The 27,610-nt window shown below is 37.6% G+C and overlaps 1 protein-coding gene across 1 annotated transcript; it reads left to right on the forward strand.

Moving 5' to 3' along the window:
• The first annotated feature begins 10,338 nt into the window (after positions 1-10,338).
• On the forward strand, positions 10,339-27,610 carry LIPC (lipase C, hepatic type). The gene is made up of 9 exons (XM_032194949.1): positions 10,339-10,441; positions 12,044-12,231; positions 13,804-13,983; positions 16,472-16,589; positions 18,622-18,855; positions 20,322-20,564; positions 24,434-24,554; positions 25,263-25,481; positions 27,171-27,610. Exons 1-9 carry the CDS (start codon positions 10,339-10,341, stop codon positions 27,271-27,273), a joined length of 1,509 nt encoding a protein of 502 aa, XP_032050840.1. The 3' UTR covers positions 27,274-27,610.

Below are 27,610 nucleotides of genomic sequence, written 5' to 3' on the forward strand. Positions count from 1 at the left end.
CAGTAGCAATTGCCACAATGGGGCTCATATCCTGAATAGGCCTTTGAGTATGAATAGAATACAAATAATTTTCAGTTATTACATGCAGGGAAATTACTCTGCTGTACTAATTTGTATTTTACATGGATTATTTTTATAGGAGGCCAGAAAGGCTTGTTAAATGAACAGCTTAAAATGCAAGTGGAATGTAGATAAGAATCTAATACTTTACACTTAAGAAAGAACAACACAGCATAAACACATCAATTTCATTTTACAATGGTTGCAATGTATTAAACTACAATCATATCTTTTCTTTCCGCATTCCCTTCTTCCCAAACCACCATGAGATGGTTGTGCAAGGCTATAAGGGATTTCAACAGTGATACTGTTCCTTACTTTTTCCACTTAGCTAATGTGCTACCCTTCGGTGCATGACTATTTCTATGTAAGAAAACACTCAGAAGGGCTGCAGAGTACAGAATTTGGACACTAGACCCAAGATGTTGTTCCCTTGCAGTAAAGTCTCAGTAACAAAACATTTTTTTTCAAAGTCAAAAATTTTCTACAAGTCTATTTCATTTGCTATCAGATTTATTCCTTGCCACTGCATCTATTAAACAGAATCAGTAGCTATCACCTATATCTGATGATTTCTCTTATACATTCTAAATTACAGGCATTATTATGAATTTTATTTTCACGTTATCTGAGCTGTTCACAAAGGTGACTACTTTGTAACACAGACATGGCAGGACACAATGCAGAGGCTACAGAGAGGTTAATGTTGACTAATGAGAGGCTACTGTGCACGTCCATGACAAATAGAAAAATTAAATGAGTAACTTCACTGATCAGCTACTCTCTTATCCACAAGCATACCCCACTGCTTCCTTCCCAAGAGGTATTGCTAATTACCTGAGCGCAAAATTTACTGGTTCAGGCGGTCAGCATGCAGTGCTTTTAGTGATGGCATCTCATAAAACACACTTTCTCAAGGCTCCGTGCCCTAACTCTACTCAGATGCTGATTTACTGAGATTTCAAGGCCACTATCACCTGTCTGCCTGTCCTTTTCCTTCTAAGCTAGAGCTGGGATACTTATAAACTTGGTAAATCAGACTACTTATTAAGGAGCTGAGTTCATTATGATTAGAATCAGCATTTGTCATAGGTCAAGTGTGCTATGAGCTAACTCCTCACGTGTTTCCTACAGGAAAGCATCCCCACACTGAGGTCCGCTAATTAGCCAGCTGCTAATTGTCATCCACTCTCCACCAAAGCAGTTGTAATTCAGTAATATCCCATGTGCACATGCTGTGCAGGTCACGCATACTTCTTGGGCACGAAAGAAAATAGGACATCTAAAACCTAACAAGAGTATAATGGTCAGAAGCTGTGTCACCGATCAGCCAGCAAAGCGTTAAGAGGACTACGGCTTGTAGGGCACTGGGCACTGCGAGAGCACAGAACTCCTGAGGGGAAAGTCCACAAACTCGCCCCAGCCTACGCAAGACACTAAGCACTCCCAGCTCCCACTGATTTCAAAAGGAAATCTGCAGGCCCTTTGTTAGCCTTGCTGCTGCGTGATCAACTCTGAACAACTTCCTTTTCACCATCTGGCAACTGAACTCTTAATTCTTTGTTAGTGCTTTCCAGGCTGTCAGATTTAATATGTCCACTGGTTAATGATCCCATCCTCCCCTTTAAGTAAGTTTATGGAGGATTTTTCTGTTCTAATCATAGCAAATATCCCAACAAACACCCTTACATTTCTACTTCTTGAAGATGAGATCACATGAAGTAAAATGGACAATTATTTTGGAAAAATTTCATATATCCAACTTACCAAGCCCATAAATTTAAACATTTACAGTAAAATTTAATATTTTTCATGCTCGTTGGACTCTCTCCACTAACACAGATCCATTTTGCTTTGTGAACCAAACCTGGCTTCAGCATACTTGCACTGTGCCGCCCCGTTGGATTCTGTCAAACAGCTCCTGGTGGCAGAACATGAGGCTGTTTCATTAACCATCCACCAGCAAATCTAATAACGTGAAAAATTTCAGCAGCTCATTCATTCATGGTTCAGTTAATTTATGATAAATTTCTCCCTGGCGAAATATCACAAGCAGAGATCAAAGAAACTCAAGGGAACCATTTTTCTTCTCATATTCATACATTTGTGAAGTCTGGAGAGAATGAGCAAGAGCAGCTGATAAATTCAGACAGTTTGCACTTCCAACACAGGAAGGAGTTATAAAAGAAACTCCCACCCCAGCTAGGAAAATATGACATGGGGAAAGTTAGTAACTTCGTTGAAAGTATGTTGTTTATTATCAGAAACTTGTTAACTAAAACAAAGCTTTGGCTGACTGGGAGACCAAAACTCTGCTCACAGACCAAGAGCATCACAGCAACACAAGCATCCCTGAGTTGTTCTGCCCCTGCAGCACACTCTTTCTGTCTCTCCCTGGCTTTCAGTTCAGATTGTTCTGCTGACAGCTCCTACTTAGGGCAAAGTACTGGGACATTTTTTAGATCGGGAACTTTTCCATTCCAAGCTTTCAAATAAGACTTGTGGTTCATACATTTATTCATTTTCCCAACTGTTTTGCAATAGATTTAGCAATCTATAATTAAAACATTACCTGAAAAAAATGTGAGTGCTGTCAGGTGTTCTAGAAAATAACTACATAATAATGGTACCATAAGTCATGTTGGAATATAGTCCTGTTGTTAGCCAATTTCTATGCATTCAAAATATGGAAAGCAACTTCATTCATCAGTTTGGTTCATATCATTCTACAACTAATAAGCCACACATAGGTAAATAATAATCCAGATGAAGGTGAACAGTCTGACACATTATCGCCAAAGCCCAAGCACTTCAGACTACTTAAGCGATCTAACAGATCAAACCAAAATTAAAGATCTGGTCAGAGAGAAAATGATATTGAATAATTCTGTCTGGCTTTACAGGTCTAAGGGATATAACTCCTACTAAGAATTTCACATGCTTTTAATCTTTTAATGAGTTTTTGCATTGTACAGGGCACACTGTATTAAGTATTCTACAAAACAATATTGTGCATAGAAGTTTTCACAGGACACCTGCAATAGCCTGCAGAGCTCAGCTATAGCCTTGCCAGTTTTGATAGCTGCTTACCCCACTCATGCTAACAAATCTGTGTAGGACACCACTGTGAGATGACTCTTTATAAAATCGCTCTCTTTCTCTCAGTAAAAGAGAAAGCAGTACGAGAGCGCTAGACAAAAGTACCCAATTTGTGAACTACAGCTCAAGTGATAGCAGTTGTTCTTCTAATCAGGACCGAGTTCATCTGTACACAAAGTTGTAACAAAAATTGTATGACAGCAACAATAAGAACCCTAATACAGGTTCACAATGCAAAATCTACTTCAAAATAGGTCCACAGTAAATCTTCTTAAAGGCTCCTTTTTTTTCCCTAAATTTCCAGTCCTTGTTTGATAACATCAAACATCAACGTTTGTTTCATTTCTAGACCTTATTGCATGCAGATACTTTTGTAAACAGTGTGGTTCACACACCGAGAGGTTACTGCAGAGGTTTCAGAGGAACTACATGCAGCCATTATAAAACATGAGTTCGGAGAAACTCAGGATACACTTACAATTATCTAAGCCTTTAAATACTGTACTAGTGAAAACATCAAACTCTTGCTTAGCTGAACACACCTAGTAATTCTCAAAGCAAACAGTTCCAACGTGCTGCCAAAGCAGGATTTCCGCTCAGCTATTTTGGCTTAACTAAGGCTTTCATACAAAAACAGTAAAAACAAAACAACTCTGTGTAAAAATATCAAAGGCACAATGAAAACACAAAACAGGATCACATCTGAGAGGCAAGAGAAGAGGAAAGAAAGGGAGAAGCCTATTAAAGCAAAATGTAACTCCTAAGAACATATCCTTTAATATTTTCCCATCATTTCTTTTGAATAGATTTCTTGGAAGTGCAAACATTTTGTGGGATCGGATGCCAAGTCGCCATTCTTAGATTGAGACTTTTGGATGCTTTGTCCTATCTGCTGCCATGAACAAAGACCACTTATACTGGGATTTAATTATACTCAAACTGGGCAGATTCCCCCACTGAACCAATGGGCTGTCTGGTGTTGATGTATTATCTCTTTGTAATTCTTACTTCAGCCCTAAGGAAAAAACTCATCCAAATTCTGTCCATTTTTCCTTTCCATTGCAACACTCAATCATCTTCCATGCACCGCTGACCTCTTTATTTCCCACTGCCTTTCTGCAAACTCCGAGACAGACGTTTGTCTTATTCGGAGTACCAGAATGGTGCCAAGCATAAATATTCACAAGGGTACTTTGTCAGAGTAGCTAGTACCAAAAATTCATAAGTAAACCTAACAATTCACTAACTTCCCTGGCTGTGCAGACAAGGCTGGCTGTGCATATGAATACTGCGCCTGTGCCTGCCCCTGCCCACCAGCCCGGCTCTGCAGAGAGCCGCCTTCCACCTCGCAGGGAGCGGAGCTATTACACAGCACGCTGCTCCGATGTCCCATGGCTCATCGAGTTTCACTCAGCAATGCCTTCCTTTCCTAATAGTCTAAAAATCCTAAGGCTTCTATCTTCTCATTCTTTCGAGTTCCCCGTTATTTTTTCTGAGTTTCGTGCGCTCATGCTGCATGAATCTCATTTCTCCTCATCCTAACAAATGCTGTGATCCAGAAATTATGCTGAATTTCTGACCTAGGAAGTTGGCACCAGACAAGTGACTTCACTGCAGGATCAAAAAAAAAAAAAAAAAAAAAAGTGAGGCCATAAGCAGAAAATGAACTCCCACTTCCAGCACAGCTCTCCTAAAAATACATCTCAGAGAATGTATTATCTCTTGCTAAGCTGTCCATTCCCCCCACCACTCTTCACTCAATTTACTTCTGCCACGACAGTGTCAGTATACATGAAATGTTTGCAAGGAAAATGAATATGAGCAATAGAGGATTTTTCTTGGTCCCTCAGAAATAAAATTGAAGAAAACAATATTCTGAATCATGAAGTTATAAGCAAGATACATGCACAGTTTGAAGCCTTCGACCTACATTTCCTATTTAGCTCCTGTCTACCTCTTCCAGGTTTAGAGCCGATTTGGCTTTTCACTGGAGCTGAACAGAAAAACATTTTCATATCCTAAGAACGTTTCCCAGCCCAAACTGGATGTAAAAGCCAAAACATCAACAGCAACAAAACCACAAATCAAAGCTCCAAGGATTTTGAAGTAAATTAGCCAAAATATGCTGTTGATCAATTCTGATTTCAAGATTATTTAATTACAAAAAATGTACAAGTATTTCCAGGCAGTTAATAATTTTGAACAGCAGCAGCAAATACGAACGCAGATAATGCAGATGTCTAGATGGAATGAAAGTTTTCAACTGAGATATTTTAAAGCCTGTTATTTTCCACAGATTGTTCCTGTTTCAGAGAGCTGCCAAAAGCAAAGGTGGTGGCAGAAAGCTCTGTGTCAAGCATTACACAGTGGCTGGAGTGGATGAAACCAAAGGTCCACCTAGTTCAGGCACCTGCTGCTGTGGCCAAAAGCTGATGCCTGCTGAGCAGGGGAATTTTTCATGTACCCATCGCACTTCCAGCACGTACTCTCAGTCATCAACCTTTTGCAGTTTGAGGATCTTCTGAGTAAATGGTGGTGCTGATCCATTTAGTAATCCTCATTAGGTTTCTCTGACATAGACACATCCACTTCCCAACTGGCCTTCCCTAACCCCCTAATAGCTGCTTCACACCCAGCAGGTAACTGCACACATTAACTAGAGGACTTGTGGTGAACTGTTTCTTCCTTTATTGCTATCAAAATAACCCTTCCAACTTGTACTAGAAGAGACTTAAATAACTGATCCCCCCTCTATTTTTTCCATACAGGTTATGATTGTCTAGACCTCCATACCGGATCACTCTCTTAGTTGTCTCATTTCCTGTCCTAACCTGCTTAGCTTTACATTTGTCTTTATTCATTTGCTCCCCCCTCTATCTGATAACACTGTGTGAAGAAATATATTTTATACAGGCACTTTGTGACCATTTCTCCTTTTTCCTTTTAATATCAAGGAAAAGGAAATGCAAACCCTAAATCAGGCATCTGAATATTTTGGCCGAAACCCTGGCCAAAACTTTAGTCATGCATATATTTGCAAACAAGCACTTCCATGAAGGAAGAAAAAACAGTACTGGAAAGAAAGTCTGCAGATAACAAAAGGTCAAAGTAAACAAAGCTTAAGACTGGAACACATTGCAAGTGTTTTTTTTATTTTTTTGAGATTTACCTACTTTTAAATATTACTTGCATCTATGCAAGTTTTGGTTAGGTAACAGATGGAGGTTTATTTTTGTTGTTGTTAGCATTTATGTATACTAACAATTTTAGATCTATATTATGGGTTAATCCAAACCATTCCTGGAAAGACCAGTGATTCTAATGATTTCCCAGTATTTTGGTTCATAAAATTCAGATTAGGTCAGATGAAACCCTTGGGGTACTAATTTCAATTTAGCAATCATGCATTGTGCAAGCAGCACTTAAACGTTCATATTTAGAAGCATTTTACTTTAGATGAGGAAACAAGGAGGACAGCATATTTGTTACCCCATAAATAATGCATGCTGCTTAATAGTTGTGTGGTTGGTGCATCCTTCTGCTTCCTTTTCAGGAGAGGAGAGCAAGGGAGATTGTGTGCATTGTTCTGCACAGGGCATCAGCCCAGAACCCAGGAGCTGACTTATAAACCCAGAGACACTGGTGACACTGTGCGCTGGTTTCCCTGTTCTTTGCAACCACTGCCTCACAAGCTTATTGATTATTGTACTCAAGATCACATTTTTACTGGTGAACAAACTAATATTTGTACATTACTTCACAATAAAAAGGAGGAGAGGGAAAAGTAATTGACCTTACTTAACGGGACAAGAAAAATAATATCAAGCATTTTACAATCAGCATTCTTTCAGTAAGTTTTCACCTGATATACAAAGGCAAAAGGAGAGTTTGGGGGTGGGTCTTATCCCCTTATTCGCCTTGTTCTCCAATCATCACTCTGATACTCGATTCTAAATAAGAGATGTGGAAAATAAGTTTTGAAGTTTCACATAGTAAAGAGAGGTATTACAGGGAAGAAAAAATTAGAAAAGTAAGAGAAGAGCCAAAAAGAAGTGATTCTTTTGAGTGTTTTAGAGCAACTGAGTGTTCAAAACCAATGAGAGAAACAATTCAGCAAGAATGGGAATAAAAATGTATGCTCCAATACATGTAAATAATAAACAATCAATTTAGAAGAAAGCAGGAAAAATCTGCTAATTTTTGTCTCTTGAAAGACAAGTTATACTTCACTTTACTCCTTCCTTTATTGAAACCATCAATAAATCTATTATGTGATTCACAACTGACTGATACAAGAGACACAACTGAATAGTTGAGGCAAACAGCAGCAAGAGGAAATCAAACTATGATAACTATTTCATGTGTTTCATCATATTTTCAAATTCTTCTTAGCAAAACTTCTGCTTTGAAGTTCTCATTTTTTCCCTCCAGATCCCCAAATACTGCCATTTAAGGCACTCTACAGAAGACTGTTTGTATCTATCTCTACCATCTGCTCAAATGCTTGCAAGAGTGGCAATTTTAAATAAACAGCAGCAGCAGGTACATAAGTATAGAATTTAAAAGGAATGACATGGGTCTTAGCAATTATTTTTGATAAGCAATTTCTGAGTTACTTGCACTCCTTTATGTCTAAGGCCACCAAGCAAACAAATCGTACTAAACAATGGTCTGCACTGAATATTCTGAACATATTTTACAGTTCTTGTATACGCCATAAATTCAGTGCTGGGTATTTTTTCCAAATTACTTTTCCTTTGGAAAGCGTTCTGACTTTAAAGAAGAGAGAAAGACAGACTGAGACCTATTATTCTAGGTCTTAACTCCTTATTAACATGTTAATAGCACTTTTTAAATCACAGTTCCATTACTACTGAACCAAACATTACATTTTCTGCTTTCTCCAATACCCTGCATGCCAGAAATTAAGTTAGAAAGGCAGTAACTAGAAAATAATAGGGATATGGGACTCTGCTGACAGTTCTGCCCATCCTGCATCAATATATGGCTGTAAATCAGTAATATAAAAGCAAACAAATGCTCTCTTAATGTTTCCAGTCCTATCCTATCATGTTTTTGGTTCAACACATTTTTGAAAGTCAGAAGTCCAGTCCTGATGCAGAATATCTATGATTATTGTGTGTTGTACCTTTCTATTTGTGTCATCTATTGTACAGGAAACCTTGTTCAAAGAGATGCAAAATGCTTAGGTAAATACACACCTGAAGAAACCTACCATTTCTTTACGGTTTACATAATGTTGCTTAAATTTTGTACTACTTTCATGCTTGTTCTAAGAGCCTGTCATTTTCTTGTGGTGTTTTGTGTCAGCTTTACCAAATGGATTTGCTTAGAAACCGCAGTCTGGGGATTAGGACAGGTGCTTCTAAAGAAAGTAAGGGGGGTTAGTGAAAAGGTTTTCTGATAGCCAACTGCTATGTGACAACTATGGTTCTGGCAAGAATACCTATAAGGGAAACATTTATTAAATTGAGGGTCCTGAACGCTTCCTTGTCATTAGCTTCTCTTCTAAGTATTAAAAATAAATAAATATCTGGCTATTGGAACTGAGGCAGTGGTACAATCCACTTGCCGTGACCCAAAGAAAGATCACCAACATGCCAATGCCTTCACTCAATTTCTCCACAGAAATGCCTAATTCTGGGAATTGCAGTAGTTGTGTCACTTGTTTCTCAAATGTGTTGGAAAGTGGTCACATTGGAATATCATAATACATACATGTAAGCACTCTTTTGGAAACATTTTAACGTATGGAAAAGTGGCAAGCCACCTATAAGATGACTGTAGATTTCCTAAGGCTCAGACAAATCCCCTGACAAACATAAGGAGTGACTGCAGCAAGAGTCAGAAGGCAATTCAGAAAAATGTATCATGTCTAGGTAGTGGGGTGTGTATGTATGCTTGCACATACGATTTTCAAGTATCCTTAACATACCAACAGCCCAAAGTTCAGCTTCCGTTCAGGTTTACTTAATTAATTTTGCAATTACCTATGGATTAGGTGAGTGCCATTGAGAAGTTCTCTTCAGTCCTCTTCAGTTAGCTCTTATTAAGAAACACTTCCTGCAGAATTCCATGACAGGAAGAAGGATGCCGAACCTCATTTTTCTCAGAAAAAAAATCACTTTCCGTAATTGGGAATGATAATTTAAATCAAAGGTTTTAATGCTGTACTGTGAGATTAATTTAAAACCTATGATTTAGCAACCATTAAAATTTTGCTCCTAACATTAAATAGTTCCACAGTATTTTGTCATTCTCATTCCCAAGACATCTTCAGGCAGATTTTGTGACATGAAACAGGTATTTTAGTGTGGCACTTTTATACCCATTCAAACATGATGCAGAAACTAATACTTAGATTCTGGATCTCTTTCTCCCAAAAAAGCATACAATATTTCATGGTTTCAAATCATTGCCAGTGTACAGACCTTTGCATACTTTCCAGTAAAGTAGGCAAAAGTAGAACCAAAAATTCTGCAGTTAAGAAAAACACGTAACTTCTCATCTGCTGAGGTGATTCAATCCAAGTCAGAAATTGTTTCTTCACATTTAGTAGCTTTCTTATTATTCTTCACATGGTCCTTTCTTCTTAGTTTGGAGTTATTAGAAGCAGGACTGCAATCACCTAAGGCAATAAACTCTAATAATGGGAATAAGGTAGCGGGAAACAATAAATGAATTTCTACCTTGCACATGCCAATGTGCATAGCATTCAGATGGCTACTAGAGCGACCACTACCAGGAACATAGGTCTTTTTTTTTTTTTTAATTTCTTTTCTCTCTCTCTCTTTTTTTTTTTTTCCTTTATAATCTCAGATGATAAAAATGTTTTTGTTCAACTGGGAATCAGTCCTTTGGTTTCCTTTCAGCAAACAAACAAACAAACAAACAATCAACGTAATTATCCCAGCTCAAATCTAATAGCATTTTGGTTCCTCTACCAAAACCAATCTCAACATGTTATACAAGAAACCTTGCTACCTTCAAATTAAGTGGTATTTACAAAGACAGTCTTCAGTTGCAGTCTTACCAGATCTCATAGACACAAAGGAAAGGTAAAAGGCTGAATCTCCTCTGGGGCATCAAGAAGTCATAACAACTTTTCTTGCTTGTGATTACCATGCTGCTCTGCACAAAGCTAATTTATCATAGCACATGGATTACTGTGCCCATGCTGGGCTGACTTTCCTGAAGGATTCATGTTGGACTAAGATCTTCAGAGAACCAGGGAAGTCAGCCAGCAAGTCACTCAATCTAGGTAAGAGCTACTTTTCCAAAAGGAAACTTCTTGGAGTTGGAGATGACCTTGGCACTCTCAGCTGCAACTAGTTCAGGCAAATTTTCAGCAGTTTTATTTTACAGTTTTTGCAAACTGACCTATGAAACTTTGCAGCTCCCTTTGATCATGTCACTGAGTCACTGGCATGACATTTTTAGCTGAAGTGTTATAGCAGCCAACCTCTTTAGACAATATTTCTTTCTCCAAGTCATTACATGGATTAATAGGTTGAAGCAGTTCTTTGTCTATTACCACAATAGATCCTATTGGAAATTTTCACTTTTGACAGCCATGAAGTTTAAACTGTATTTTTAATTCCCTCTCTCAGACTTACTTTGCTTTTGGCAAGCCAAAAGCTAATCCATTAAAGCAACAAAAACATTTTCACAGTGGATGTATAAAGAAAGCAGCTTTTTATGATTTCTTTCTGTAGTATGTACAAACAATAGAGAGTGACAAAATGTCTTAGCATTGTAACAAGCACTGAGAAAAGGTGAAAATAAGGCATAAACCAAAGAAAAGATGTGTACAAAGGAACAGACAAATTACGTATTTTTTGTGTTTTTCTTTTTGTACTAAAAAATGGAGCACAGTGCTTATTTTTGTGTAGACTACTCACCAAGCCCTGAAGTCATTAGAGGTTAAGAATACCAACATCATTAAACCTCTTTCCAATTTTCTGTTCTTTAGCTAGATCTTCACCTTCTCCTGATATTACTCTCATCAGAAGCAGTCCTCTCCCAGCAAAAAATCCAATAGAAATGCTCCTAAGTAGACTTTTTAACTGAGAAATTATCACTCTTAGCCTAAATAGCTATCACAGAAGTGCCATTAAAGAAAAACATTAAACGCTGAAGCTAAGAATTTTCATGCCCAAACCTTCACTAACTTTGAAGATTTTTCAATTCCAGCTCTTGTCGATGGCTGAAGAGATTTCTAACTTGGCTGAAGGGATTCTCTAATATTTCCTAGCTATGAAACATAACATCGTCTGGCATTACTTTGAATGTACAATAATTAGTGTAAGAAGGAAAACAGTGCACATCCAGTTCAGTTCAGTTTGGGGGCTTTATTGCCAGGATAATCATTCACTGAACCAAATTAAATATGCTGCTTGGATCATGTTTTTTACTGTACCAAAATAAAAACTTGAATCAAGTTTCTAACAAGATTGACATTTGGCAAAAATAGCCCAATCTAAAACCAGAATGCTTTCATGTTAGGGTTCTTTGTGCTGTATAAGATGCCACTACTGCAAAAACATAATCACGGGAGTATCCCATCACCAAACGTGCTTGCAGAATAAAGGCTTACATGCTTTTAGAAGAATAGTTTATTATGTTCTCGAATAGTTTGTTATTGTTCAAATAGATGGACTCGGATGCACACCTGGACCACCTCAAGCATCAAAAGCAAACACTTTTTAACCTAATGTACAGTTTAGAGCCATCTGGAGTAGGTAGCTATTACATGTAGCTAGAGTCTTACTAGTTTACTTTATTTTATAAACTATCTCATTAGTAACTACTCCAGGTTTTAGATTCCATCCTATTCTGACTGTTATTATGAATTTCATTTCAGAGGCACTGGGATCTCAGACTGAGTACACCAGAACAAAGAAAGATCAGCAAAGCTTAGAAACCAAATTTCAACTCTATACAGATAAAACTGAAGAAGGATGTCAGATTTTGTTCAATCAGTTGGAGACTCTTGACAAATGCAGTTTCAATGCCTCTCTTCCTCTGGTGATGATAGTCCATGGCTGGTCGGTATGAACTCACATTTTTTTTTTTTAAATTCGAACTACACCTGATTTGATATACTTTCCTCTTCATTATGCTAGTGCCAAAAGCAACTTTGGAAGAAAGACTGGGATCTGAAATATGGTGGATTTCCCTAGTAGCAATCATGGCTAGAAATACTACAAAGTGGATGTTCCCCACTGAGATTCTGAAGGAACACTCAACAAGCAATTTTTCATATGGGAGTCCCATGTCAGGAATTAGATTCATCCCTGGTTTAAAGCCAGAGTTCGAACAAGCAGCTGAATTAATGTGCTGTGCCTCTGGAGGACTGAAATATAGTTTCATTTCTCTGATATGTTTACTGCCAGATAAGCTTTGTGTGCGCTTACTGAAAAAAGCGCACACAATCTCCCCACATCTTTCTCATAGGTACAGCTTTAAAGAGAACATCTCTATAAGCTTTTTCTGCTGAAATTGAAGCCCTGAATGTCAATGAATTACCACTGAACTACTTCAAATGGTTAAAAAAAATCCACCAAAAACCTTCTTCAAATGAACAGAATTGCTATGCTACAGTGAATTTTGATCTGATTTCAGCTGGAGAAGAAATAAAAGAAAAGAAAGGATAGGAAGTCATGTCCTTTGAACAGATCTTTGATTCTCATAGAACCAATGTCATCACTTAAGATGGCAAAATACAACTGGGTCACTGCAAATGCACAGTCAAAGAAACCTTGAACAACACACTTGATGTGCATAACTCTCAGTGCGTGTAACAGCAGAGATGGAATATTGCCCAGATTCATTTAGCCAAGCCTCCCAAACAAGAATTTGTTTAAAGCCTATACCCTTCTCAAAGAACTATGGAGCTGAGGCTGCTGCCATTGACACTCGACATTCACATTAACTTAATCTACAGAAGTATTAGGCTCTTAGAGAAAGAAGTATGTTTGGAAACCCAAAGCCAACACATCCAAATTCTGTTAAAAGACCAGAAGAGATTAGTATGTTCCATTGATTGAGGAAATATGCACAACCAGCTCAGCTTAAATCTGAGATTTATTAAATAGTAATTCTGGTCCTTCAAATTGGAAGCAATAAAGAAAGTTTGATCCAGTCCTTGAAAAAAGAGGATTTCATAACAGAACAAATATAGAAGGCAAACACTCACTGGTCTGCAACACTTCAGCTTTCCTCATTTTTCCCTTCAGCTTAAATTTACAGGGACAGCTGCTCCTTACTGAAATCAGAAAGTAGCTGGGCATTTCTGTCTTTCTTTTTAATCACTAATACCAATTATCTCAGGATCTGTAAGAATATTTAAGGACATAATTTCATTGATAAGAGCTCACATCAATCTACCTAAAATATTATACAGTTCATATAAATTCTTGATTTTTCTCCACCCAAAATCAAGGATTCTCAGCAATGAAGCATGTTGAAGCCCCTAAAATCTATTTATCAGAACTAACTCACCTTGTTTATTTTATGTTTTATGTTTCCTTGAGCTTTTCACACAGAATATTTGTTAGACACTGCTTTTTCTTAAGACTTTTTTTTTTTTTTTTTAAAAAAAAAAAAAACAAAACAAAACAGGTGGATGGGATATTAGAAGACTGGATTTGGAAAATGGCAGCAGCTCTGAAGTCTCAGGATAAACAAATTAACGTGATCATTGCAGATTGGCTTACATTTGCTCACCAGCACTATCCCATTGCTGTACAGAACACCCGCCACATAGGGCAGGAGATAGCAGACTTCCTGGAATGGCTGGAGGTAAGGGCACCCAGGTCAAAACGTGTTTCTTTTGAAAAGACCTATTTACCTGCTCTTATGCTTCTAACACCTTTCTGAAATACTCTGCTGGCTAATGCTGTTCATTGCAATCACTTACGTTTCTGCAATACGCTGTACATTTTTCTTCCATCAATTTTCATATGACTAAAAAATTTTTATCATTCTAGAGAAAAAAAGCAAGTAGTCTTTTTTATTAGAATACTTTGATGTGTCTTTACAGTTGAGATCATTTCATGCTACTTCAGTTTTTCAATTAGCATGTGTGCAGAGAGCTGGCATTCTTTGCATTATAAAGCTACTCAATATTTCAAGTTCAGAACCTGGTTAGTAGAAGAAAGTCAGAGCAAGTTCCACACTTCGCAAATAGGCACGCTGGCATTTGCAAGTAGCTAGTTCAGCACAAGGTTATGTGACCTATGCCTAATGCAGAATTTGAGCATGACATCATGTTAGATTTTTGCCTTAGTTTCCCATAGATTATTCTAAAATAATAGCTTGGTGATCGAGTGTAAAGGTGGACATTTTAGGAGCACAGATATACATAGCAAAGCAGATGGCACAGAGGCAGTAATGAGCATAGAGCCATGCTAATCTAGTGACTACTCATCAAAACTCCCACTAGGTAGGAAGCAGAGGCCATGTCTTACAGCAGTTTTAGCTATACCTGCAGCTGCCAGACTAGAAATGTTATAAAAGAGTCTGCAAGGGATCACTGGTCTCCAGCACGATTTTTGAAAGCACAGAGAGCAAAACACTAGAAAGAGACTTGCACATATGAAGCATGTACCCTACGCAACTTGTATTTCACCTATCCATTCAAGCTACCTGACTTGGAATGAGGTTATATTTCTGTACCTTACAATGAAATTTTTAATACATTAATTTAAATGTGGTGAGGTCTAGGGTAGATGGGAAATACGCTGCAAAGATGAAAGGTTTGCAGCAAATTCCACTGAAGGACTAAGCTGCTTTCAATGGAAAAGACAGGGATAGGAGTTACCAGACAATATAGCCAGTTAGGGACAGCAGGCACAAAGGAAAAGGCAGAAGAGACAGAGTCACCATTCTTCCTTGTGACAAGAGAGCTTAGCTCTTGCTCAAATGTAGTGTAAGTTGCTAGAGACTTAAAATCATATTTTGAAGCTGTTTAATTATTGAATGAATCAAAAGGTGGACTTTGTTCAGTTCCCAGGATACACAACATTGTCAACAATAAAGATAGTCTGTGATTTCTCCAGTGTCAGCAAAAAATAAAAATAAAATAAAATCGAGGCTTGAATAAGTGACTGTTTGCTATAGCATTGGAGGTATCTTCTCTTGTACCATGATATCTTCCAGGATTTAAATATGCCATAACTTTTTACACCACTCAACTGAGAGTGTTCAAGTAGTAAAGGTTAATTCCATTGAGAAGCACCCCTTCAAGTGTTTAAAAGTTAAAAAAAACCCTCCTGCAACTATCTTTCCACTGTGCTTCAACCTGATTTGAAATATCCTCAGCGGATGTAACAAAAGCTGCAGCACTGTGCAACATTTTAATTAAGTATAAAAATAAAGTAAATCTTAGCACTCCTAGTGTAAGAGTAAACAGGGCATGATCAATAACAGTCTCAATAACAGCCATCTCAATAACAGCTGCCAAGAAAGTCATTATGGATATTCTGATCTCTAAGAAGGTTGTCAGCTTTCACCTCATCTTCACAACAGATAGGTATTGAGACTGAAAAAGCTCTCCACTGGGACAGGCAGTATCCACACTGAAATTAAAACAGAGGTTTGCCTTTCCTGCAAGAAAAATATTACACATTTTTCTTTACAAGCCAGAACAAATTTGAGCTACACTGCTCAGGTGGACAGCTTAAGAACTAGATAGTATTGATTAGGTAGAAAGAAGGGCCTGAGGCCAATGCTTCTTAGGTTTGTTTCACAACAGATACCCAGTTTTGTAAAAATCAGTCCAAGAAATATCATCACCGTATCACTTAGCATGTCAGAACAATGTTGTGATACTTTGGCTTCTAATTTGGCATATATTAATATCTCAGGCAAAAGAAGCGATACACTTCTATAAAAGTGTTTTACACTGAAATTAAAGGCCATATAGATTATATCCACATTACAGTCATAGGAAAGTAAATGCTGCATACAAAAGGCAATGCACATTTGCATCATTTGCAACCAACAGCAACAAAAACCCTACTATTTCTGTTTATGGCTTTCCTGAGCATACCACATAAGCAGCAATGCCCAGATGCATTTTCCTGATGCATAAGAAGGAGGCAAAGAATAACACACAGCCAGCAAAGAAATTTAGTGCATGATCCAAACACCTCATTTCACCTCCAGCATCAACATACGTACAAATTTCTTGGGTTATAATTCATGGTATACCTGGCTTGTAGTAACTATTTTACTAGTTTACCTTTTACATTTTCTCCATCTAAATCAAGCTGCTGTTATCTTCCAGGAATCCATTCAATTTTCCAGAAGCAATGTTCATCTAATTGGGTACAGCCTAGGAGCTCATGTTTCAGGGTTTGCCGGCAGTTATATCAGTGGTACAACCAAGATTGGAAGAATTACAGGTAAAAAACAAAACAAAACAAAAAACTACTTACTTTAATAAGCTTAACAGACAACTGATTTCTTTGCATACATTACACAGATATTTGGCATATTATAGTTTATATTAGAACTAAGAACTCTTCAATCCTATTTTTATAAATCACACTGACGGTGTTACTTTTGCTGGAAATTTACCTATAGCTGCTGGCTAAAAGCTTGCATTTAATTTATGAAGTCTTTTTAGGCTCATGGCCCTAACTAAATTAATGTATGTAGACACCTTTTCTAACAGCATCCTCTCCAAAGTTAAAATATTCACATGGATAGGCAACTTAATCCACTTGCATAATATTTTAAAACCCAAGGAAACCATGCATGGAAAGCCATTTACAACTAACTGCATGCACTGCAAATACATACCACCTTGTGTGTGTTGCGAGAAAGCATTTAACAAGGATTGATTTTAATAAACAGAAGAATGTAAATAACTTTACTGTTCCCTTAAAGATAGATGCATTTGTTCATGATCTAATACTGGAAGAGATTAGAAATGCAGCATTTTAATTTGTACACAAGAAAATAAAAGAAAAAAGCAATGGGGGGATAAACCAAAACAACAACAGAAAACCCACCATCAACAAAAACAAAACAAAAAGTTAGATCCAAGGTTTGGGTCAGACCAATAACCCCAAACTATCCGGAGAACAAGATCCTAAGCATCTTCCTGAAACAAAATCTCTTTCGTGTTAATTGGCCTTAAGAACTTACAGTATCTGACACTGTGTCCCTGCACGACCAAAACATAATCCACACATTATCTAAAGTCCAAACGCAAGTCCCTCTTGGGGTTTGCCATTACAATGAAAGATTTAGAAATAAGGTAACATCCACTTCAAGCTTCCACCCAACCTTGGCTACTCTCAGTAGTCCTGCCTCCAGCTCACGCTGCCTTCCCCAGCCCTACCTTCCTTGGATAGCTTCAAGTCCCAGTTGTGACCTGATTCACCATTCCATAGTCCCTTGCTCAGTCAGTTCTTGTGATGGTGCCTGCATGCCAAGAAGCTTATTTTACGTGATACGTCATGATATTACACCTGTGTACGCACTGAAGAACTTGAGCTCAGCAGCACAGATTGTTCAGACCATATTAGTACGTAAAGCCTTAATAATGGCTAAACAAAACCATTAATTTATTATTACAAATTTATGCATTTTTCATCAAAAATTATTCCAACTTGTAACAAGCTGAAAAAAAATCACACTGATTAAAGCTATTAAAAGGAAAAGGCATGACTTTGGGGTGGCATCTCTACTTGTATCCTCTGCTATTAGTCTTGTCCTGTTACATCAATGCAAGTACATTACTCCATAATACCAGCTGAAGAATCTCAAATTTAGTTGCTTCTTCTCAAAACTAAAAAGCAGCTTTAAACTATGCAGGAAGTCTTTTTCCATAAATCAGTTCCCAAAAAGGGCCCTATACAGAAGCATCCAGTAGACTAAAATCAACATCTCTAACTGGAATATTATTTTCCTGAACACTGTAATAATTTGAAATCTTTTAACACTGAGAAACTATTATAAACAGCATCTACCAGACAGAGCTCTTGAGTCAACAAGTGAAGTTTTATAAAATTACAAGTCTCAAATGTGGGCTAAAAGTCACCCTTGTTGTGGGACTGCTGTCTTCAAAAGAGCCTCTGAAATGCATGACCTCTAGAGTATCAAAGAACAAAATTAAGTAAACATCCCTCAAAAGACAAAGCAGTAGCAAGCATGGTTTGTCTATAACAAACATATCTATCTCTGAGCCTGTGTCCTTGTGCATGCAGCAGTTACTGTTTATTACAGCGCCTGTGTTTATTTTACCTTTTGGTGTAACCATGTACACCACACAGTACAAGTGTTCCTACCATTGTTTTTGTCAGTGAAAGACCTTGTAAACTACCAGCACTGTATGTTTTTAAATATTTATCAGAGTCTTTTCTCAAAACAGTATAGGAAAAATCCACCTGTACTACATCACAATTGGATTATTTGCATTTATTGTAGGCCTTGACCCTGCTGGCCCCTTGTTTGAAGGAATGTCACCAACAGACCGTTTATCTCCAGATGATGCAAACTTCGTAGATGCAATTCATACATTCACTAAACAGCACATGGGTCTCAGCGTCGGCATCAAACAGCCTGTGGCCCATTTTGACTTTTATCCCAACGGAGGCACCTTTCAGCCTGGCTGTCACATCATGCATGTCTACAACCACATTGCACAATATGGAATCACTGGTAAGAACAAATTGGGCCATGAGGGAAGCAGCGCTGTAGCTGGACTAACGGCATGTTGGGGAAACTGCATAGACCTGTGGTCTTAAAACAGTATCTAATGGGAGAATTGTCTTGCCTTATATGCAAGGAAGTTTCTTTTCTAGAATTTGGTGATTTTTACATGTATTGGGTTCCAATTGTTCTTACTGACTGGTAAGAAACGTGGCTGCCTAGGACTTCTGAAAATCAGGCAGTGAGCACCCTGGTGTCAAGCACTTTTGAATAATTTTCAAAAGGTATTTGTTGTGGTGGTAGAGGAAATGAGAAAACTTATTCTAATTAAGCCAGATTCATCTAGTGTGCAATTAATTATTTCAAATCAAGACACAGGGCTGTACTACTCACCTTTATTCACCTTTTCCCACGTCACTGTCCTTCAACTGCACAGCGGGTGATGCTTTTTCTGGGACTCAACTACCAGCGTTCCAGGTTTATAGGGTTTATATTTATAGAAGATGAGTTCCAATGTACCTGAACATAAATGTACAGAGAAACTGATGCAACATACTGAAAAAAGGTAAAGGTACTGATGCACTGTGACAAACAGAACTTTTCACTGAACAACAAACAAACAAACATGAACAACAACAAAAAAAGAAGAGTACAAGGAGCATAACACACTGCAAAAATTTCTCAACTATCACACTATATAAAAGTAGACCATCTTAGAAAATAATTCACAGTAAATGTGAAAGTCTAGAAACCTTATCAGTGAAGACGTGTATAAAAAATCCACAGTGACATATCCCAATTGCACAGAATAACTTTCATAATTTTATTTTTTTTCCATTTTTCATTTGATTTTTATATTTTTTTTTCAATTAAAAATGAACATTAAATTCTAATTTGAAATCTTTTAAAAGTAAAATTTCCTTTTAGAAAAAGAGGAAAACATGTATTTTTCTTAAAAGCATATCTATGTACTTAATACATATAATGTATTTAATACATTTTTTGCTTTTTCCCCAGTAGTAGCAGCTAGCAAAATTCAACATGAGTCTGTCAATCTGATGAGGCCAAAGTGACTTTACCATGTAAGCATCCAAAAGTTAGTATTCAATCATTCAGAATGAGACTGCTGCCTTTAATACTGTATGGTGAAAGACTGCATGTAGTCTCATACTGTATTTCATTATTAACTGAACAGCCATGACAATGAAATCAAGGCTCATAGTTAGAGTCTTGTACAGGCAGACTAAAATTTAAGCAGCAAATTATTCAATTTTATTAACCTGTTGGTTCAGCCGAGCTATCTTTGGATGATCCCAGAAGTATGGTTGTTACATGTATGACTTCTGAGACAAATTCATGAGGTTTTAGTAAGCATGAAGGATGTGAGAAGAACAGTAAGATATACGAACAGTTAGCTGCTCTGTAGTTGGAATGCTAAAAAGGGCATGCAAAATTACTGGTCATGTTTTTTTCAGGCATCACTCAAACCGTGAAATGTGCCCATGAGAGGTCAGTTCATTTGTTCATCGACTCTCTGCTTCACAACGACAAGCAAAGCACAGCATACTGGTGCAACGACATCAACACTTTTGACAAAGGAATGTGCCTCAGCTGTAGGAAGAACCGGTGCAACACATTGGGCTACAACATCAGGGAGGAACGGCTCCCAAAAAGCAGACGGCTCTTTTTGAAAACAAGAGCACGTATGCCTTTCAAAGGTTCGTGGGAATGCCTGTTGCAGTCTCCAGACTGATAACAAAATGGGATAATGAGCCTAGGCTTTGTGATTCTGTTTACTCATTTATTAAAGCTTATAAAATCTATGGTAATAATCAATTTGCTGAGACAATTAAGAATCCCAGTAGGATTTCCTGATGCCCTTTCATCAAGATCTTGACTCTTAATATTTTTACAGGAAAAAGCTTGCTGTGGCTCTGGGGCCTCAGAGCTGCTTTGGGGCCTCGGGGCTGCTTAGGGCCCTGATCTACAGGATTTTCCTATAACTGGCTTGTGTGAATTGCTTACAGCATATGGAGCTATACAGCCAAGTCAAAGAAGCACAATTGCTCTGAGAAGCCTGTAAAACCTTCTCTTCCAACTTTGCCCAAATTTTGTCTGTAGATGGTCTACAAGGCTACACACAAATTATTACTTTTCAGACAATGGACAGAGAGCAGAATAGATGGCCTTTAACAGGGCAGAACTGTGGCACTAAAAGTGACCGGTACTCCAGGCTTTATCTCTATTAAATTATTTCGTCAAGAGCACCATAACTATCTAGGCTCAAAGAGAGAATCCATACTGCCTGCACAATCAGATAGAAGGATGCAGTCTGACAGGGAAATGACGCCCATCTGCCCATCTCCTCACAAAATGGCCCAGGCCTGGCTGCAGGCCAGTTAACCCTCGGTTGTCAGGGAGCCCACAAGGCCACTCCTGCTGTTGAGCAGACCTCCACAGGCCACCAGGAGGTTTTACATACGTTTTAAAGCAGGACCGTGTGTGACCAACAGCAGGATGTCTTTCTTCCAAGTTATTTTTGGTGCAGGGACTTTCAGTGCGTCATGCTTCCCCTCACCACCTCCTCCCATGGCAGTCATGAGGCTGAGGCAGGCAGCACGAAATGGCCGCCTGGCCCCTGGCTCAGGGCACCGCTCACAGCCACAGGCCACCAGGCATGGAGGAGACGCTGCCTGGGCCCCTCAGGCTGGTGCCATCCCACAGCCCGCTCACCACAACAGCCCGTCTTCCTCAGGTTCCCCCAACCCAGAACCACCAAACGGGTTCCCCTCAGCGCCTCACACCAAGGCCTGCCCCTTCAGCAGGGCACAGCCAGAAAGGGGGCCCAGAGGGATCCTGAGGAGAAGTGTAAAATGATCCTGCTTCTATTACACAGCTCGTTTCCCCACAGTGCCTGGTGCTCAACTGCAATACCACAGATTAAAATTATTAAAATTAATGTACTATTAAAATAATTTTGGAAGTCTTCCACATACAGCTGTGAACTACATAGTGATGACCACAGAGACATCTGCTCAGCCCTGACTGAAACTCAGAGCAGCTGAACCTGCTGGATCTCCTTACACTTTTTTTTTTTTTTTTTTTTTTTTTTTTTTAAATGCCACAGGAAGCTGCTTGTGGTAGATTTACATATTTTTAAAGGCCGTGCCTAGTTTTCAGTGTTATTTTGCTGCAGCACAGTTAAGTCACCATCAGAACTGGGAAAGTGCATTGCTCTGATGAACCTGAATCCACCACCACACACCTGGACACAGAAATACCATCTCTGCAATTTTTTTTTCTCTGGCTATGGAGATAGGTATTTTACCACAAGCTGCAACTATATCTTGTTGGCATTGTTTTCCATTTCAAACATGTTTCACTTTTATGCTTGGAAATGGTTTTCCTTTAAGAAAAAAAGTTGTTGGCATGTACCCAAATACCAATACCCCCAGACAATAGTTTCCTTTCATAAAAGTTCCAAAACAAGGCAGCAACTGCGGGAGGATGTGTATAAAGTGATCTTTGTAATACTCTTAAAAAAATGTTTGAAGATCATGAGAAAGACTCAAACAGAAGAAATTTGAGAAACTCAGCATTAAATCTCACAATGCTTTATATTTCTTCATGAAATGTGACATTCGATTTTTCAAGTTAATGGATTATATTCTGAAGCATTTGTTAATCCAGCTCAAACAAACAAAAAAGCGGTTGTTACAAAGAAGTTAACATTCATAATAAGGCCATGATTGGGACCCTGAGTCAACCAGAGCTTTTATACAAATACACTCACCTTTTTCCTTAGAGCAAGCATCATAATAACCACAGCAAAAGGCTAAGCTTTTATAAGGCATTAAGAACATATGTTACAGCAATCAACTTTCACATGAATAGAAAACTCAGAGCAAGGCAAGATAGTAATAAGTGATCCATAAACAAGTGTCTGCCCACTTTGTCCTCATCAGGTTTGCTTTTGTGGTTGCCAGCAAAGAACCATCCATTTTGCTTTCTGCACAGTGGCACCTTCTCAAAAGAAAATACATTGTTCACTAACATGCAGTAACTATGAAACAATACAAAAACATAATTTTTCTAGAGAATACCTTCCATTGTGAGAATTCAGAGCTCTACAAAAATCTATCTGTAAACTATACATGAAAAGATTATTCCCTTAGTAGGACAGCTGTGCCACTCAGAGCAGTAGCATCATCAGTGAAACATGGAGTGGGTGAGAAGAAATGAGGACAGAGCACCTTTCTTCTCAAAAACAACTGTGCTACAATGTTTAACAGAACAGTGTGTAGTTTCCGTGTGTAGTTGGACTACAGTGCAAGGATAAACACATCACCTCTTAATTCTAACCAAGTGCTCTCTGGTCTTTGTTAAATAAAAGTTACTTAGGGTTTCCTTCATTAACAAGTAAATCTACCACTTTCGTCAAGAAGGCAATTGGCAGAGAGCAAAGCAACATTTCACTCTGCAGAAATGCTTTAGAGCTGACTATCACCAATACAATTGAATGCCTGGCTTTACTTTTATACAAATAGTATATCCTGATAAGTGGTGTGTAAAATAAAAGCATTGGTTGTTAATACTTTTATTTAGAAAATAGTAGATTTGATGTTGGTGTCAAAACTAAATAAAAGAGCCATCGTGCTTGGATATCTTCAAGATGAACACACCAAAGTGCCATCCTCACCCAACAACTTTTCCATAGTAAATTTAAACAGTTACTGCCAAATCTTTTCTTCTGGTAAATCACCAGACAGAAGTGTTGGACCTTCAAATCTAGCTGACAATATTTGTGTGGACATGGTCTCTAATTGTATGGTGTTTTTTTTTCTTTCTTGTTTTTCTTCCTCATAATTTACTAAATGTCAAACCACTCATACTCAGTACACTGATGATTCCTTAGGCATTCTTTATTCTCAGAAGCATGTCTTTTTTTTTTTTTTTTTTTTTTTTCCCGTTCAAAGACTTTCCTAAACACTATTCTTCTAGAAACCACCAAACCTCAAAGCACTAATGACAACTTTCTTAGAATAACGTGCTTGAACAAAGTCATATTGTTAACAGATGCGTGTTAAGCACAATGTATCATTCTGCAGTCAAGGAAAGTTCACTAGCCCTCTGTTTTGCAGGGAGATTTTCTAGCTAGTCAGAGAAAAAGCCTGACAAAATCGCATAAAGTCTTCAACCTGTGCTGTACAATCCCTAATCAAGTCCAGTCGTAAGTATTCTTTGCTAGCTGGATAGAGAGCTTGCCAGACTTTCTAACAATTAAAGTTCAGAAAAGGTGAAATATTTCCCAAGGAAGAATGTTTTCTTCTAAAAGAGAACTCTGCCTAGGTTTCCTCCTCCCCACCTCCCTCCCTTTGAAATAGGGCAATGGGGCCCCAAGACCCTAGGGGTAATGCAACACAGCAACAATAAAAAAACAAAGCTTTAATTTTAACAAAATTGATTAAAAATAAAATGGAAGTATCAGTCAAGTTGATGCATTGAAAGGCATAATTATTTTGTCTGAGAAATCTATTGCTTTTTTGACCATTTAACTCGTCACTGTCTAAATTTTTCCTTTCTACAGTCTATCATTATCAGTTCAAGATCCACTTCATCAATGAAATCCAAGGCAAGCAGATAGAACCAACTTTTAGCATCTCTCTGACAGGAACAAAGGAGGATGCTAAAAATCTGCCCATCACACTGTGAGTATTGATATTACATGTCACTGTAGAAGTGAAATACAAGGTGCCAATTTACCATATTACTTGGATAATCAAGCTGTGAATGATCTGATTTAGTACTGTTAGTTGGAGATGAACTGGAAATCACCCTCTCTTCATCCATACCCCTTAAAAAACACAATTTTAAAAAACACAATTTTTGATTTACAAAAAATGCATGAATATGGTATAAGATCTCTATGAAACAAACCCTGTGATATTGGAAGTTTCTTATAATGCTATAATCCACTTATGTTCAGTTGATCCCTTGGCTAACACAGGGTAGTAATCAGTTAAAACATAAATAGGCCACTGTAATTAAGGTAAAGAATTTTGGATATTTCTCACAATGGAGACATTATCTGCATTAACAAGTGAACAGGCAACAGTGTGGGCCAGCCTTTGCTCTAGCAGACAGAAGGTATAAAAAAGTACTATTGTGGAATACATTTTGTCTTGCCATTGGTGCTTCACCCCTTGTCCAAGCTTCTCTTACTTTGTCTTTTTATTCTTTTAGCAAGTTGCCAAATTTCACCACTAGAGGAAGAGTATGCTAGAGACAGTAATGTTACTCCTGGGGAAGAGAGAGGAAAGAGTTCTTTCTTTGATTTCAAAGAGAATAGATATTTTTTTTTAATCCATAATATCAATAATCATTGAGATAGCATTATTCTTTTTTGTTTGCTGCAGTGTTGAAGGAATTAATGGGAATAAAACCTACTCTTTTCTCATCACACTGGACACTGATATTGGTGAACTAATAATGATCAAATTCAAATGGGAAGGAACTGCAGTTTGGGAAAATATCTGGGACACAGTTCAAACCATAATACCATGGAGAAAAGGCACCCGCCGACCAGGACTTATAGTGAAGACAATACGAGTGAAAGCAGGGGAAACACAGCAGAAGTAAGTGTAATGAAAACATCATTTTTCATTCTGTAATAAAGCAGACATTTGGCAATCAAGCTATCCTTTTTATACAATCATCTGAGCCCCCAGACTCAAACCTATTAGGAGTTTTTCCACACACCACCTCTGACATTTTCTTTTTTTATTATTATTATTTTTTTTAATTTTATTGTCTCAGATTACAACGCATTATTTTAAGTGACTTATAAGAATTTCTTTGATCCAAGGTAAAAAAATTAATAGTGGAAAACATGAATTTAAACTGAATTTAAGGCATGAAACCTTGGGTGACAATTTTATTTATTCTTAGGAACAGAGGATAGAGGAGTTAGCAAACAGATACAAGGAAGAACTCAAGTTCTGCACTGCAATTTTTCTACACAATTGTTAGTGATATTTGATCATCATATCCTATCCATAAATTGCTATCTCACTCCAGAAGGACATGAAATTTCAAAGAAACAAGATACAACAGAAGATAAATATTGATTTCAACACTGAGGCCATGCAAATTCAAATTCCTACTTGCAAAGTATGACAAATCTCAGTTATTTGCCTTTCAATATATACTTTTTTTAATATTCTGAAGGCAAAGTAAACTGGTAGTTTCCTGCCCTGCCGCAGTTGCTTTGGAACTGTATCCACAAATTTGAGTGTGGTAGTGCTCTCTACATACTGCAGTGCTATTAACACTTTTGAAACTGCTTTTTCAGAGACATTTCAGTCAGAAGACAGAATAATAAAATTAATAATGATTCCCACTGCTTTAATCATTTGAGAATTTTTAACAGCAATTTAATTAAGGTGTATGAGAAAACTACATCTTACCTTGTAAGTCTGGCTCAGCCTCAGATGGTGGCCTTTCCCTGGTGCAGTGCCTTTCTTACCAGCACCAGTTAGAACTACTGCAGACTTTCTGTGGAACAGTACTTATTGGCAAAGCTGCATCTCCTTGATGCTGACAAAAAAGACAAATTAGACAGTTTAAAGAGATTTTTATAAGGTAATCCATGTGTGTTGGGGTGGGAGGAAGGGCAGTAGAGGGATCATATTTTCTTAGTCTTTTTCCTCTCTGTAAATGTATTTTGTAGGTATTTTCCTCCTCCTAACTCAGTACTTTGCATGTCTCTGCCATAAAAAGTAATTGTTTCTCTAACATCTCTTGCTGTTTTTAAAGTGATGATCCCAAATCAGTACCAACATAGCTGCCAAATGAAATTAAACATACTACACAGTACAAATTAGAGAGCTGTGTGAAAACAGATTTTTTGCCTTGATAAAAGTATGAAACCCTTTCACAGCTTATGTCAGATATACTCACTTTTTTAACCAAGAAACTCCACTCCAATAGTACTGTGTCAATAACATAGAACAAGCCAATTACTACTGATGTACCACTTAAGAAATTCTGGAAAAAGGTTAATTAATATGGGGAGTTCAGGCAGTATCTTCAGGAACCTAATGCTATTTAGAAGCATTTTTGCCATAAGCAGAGGCAGGAGTTTTTGTCAAGATTTTAATGGGCATTGCTTAAACAATGTTTTCTTTCTGTGCAATCTGGGATGTCATGTGAAAGCAAACAAAGGATAAAGACAGTAAAAGTCAAAGTATTTAGAGAGCACACTTTTATACATATAGTATCCCTAGAAAATAATATTATACTTACATTCTGCATTTTCTTTCTAGAATGACATTTTGTTCTCAAAGTATTGAAAACGTTCACCTTTATCCAGCCCAAGAGAAAACATTTGTGAGATGTGAAGATCGCTTTCGGAGACAAGAAAAGTGAGCAAGAACAAAAAGAAACTACTTACCAAAACATACTCAAAACACCACACATCTAGTAAGATATTTTAAAAACACACAGCTATGTAAAGCATAAATTTAAATACCCTGATAGTTTCAGGGATGATGAAGAAAACGCAAAAACGTAGACGTTGTGATAGAGTAACTGAAATGCACTTTGTTCATCTGCTAGACTACTCTCAGTGATCGATGAGCAATTTCATTAACAGCAACTGTTAACTTTAAATTCTTGAAAACTTTGTAAGAATGCCTACTCATTAGAAGTACAAAGGTTACTATTTGAAAGAAACATCTTTTAAAAAAGGAGTTTTAATTTCCAA

The sequence above is a fragment of the Aythya fuligula genome, chromosome 11 (assembly GCF_009819795.1).
Source record: "Aythya fuligula isolate bAytFul2 chromosome 11, bAytFul2.pri, whole genome shotgun sequence".
NCBI lineage: Eukaryota > Metazoa > Chordata > Aves > Anseriformes > Anatidae > Aythya > Aythya fuligula.

Coding starts and splice junctions, on each gene's coding strand:
- LIPC (XM_032194949.1), top strand. CDS start 10,339: ATGGATTACTGTGCCCATGCTGGGCTGACTTTCCTGAAGGATTCATGT. Junction 13,984..16,471: donor ACTTCCTGGAATGGCTGGAG/GTAAGGGCACCC, acceptor GTTATCTTCCAG/GAATCCATTCAATTTTCCAG. Junction 25,482..27,170: donor GCAGGGGAAACACAGCAGAA/GTAAGTGTAATG, acceptor TTTTCTTTCTAG/AATGACATTTTGTTCTCAAA.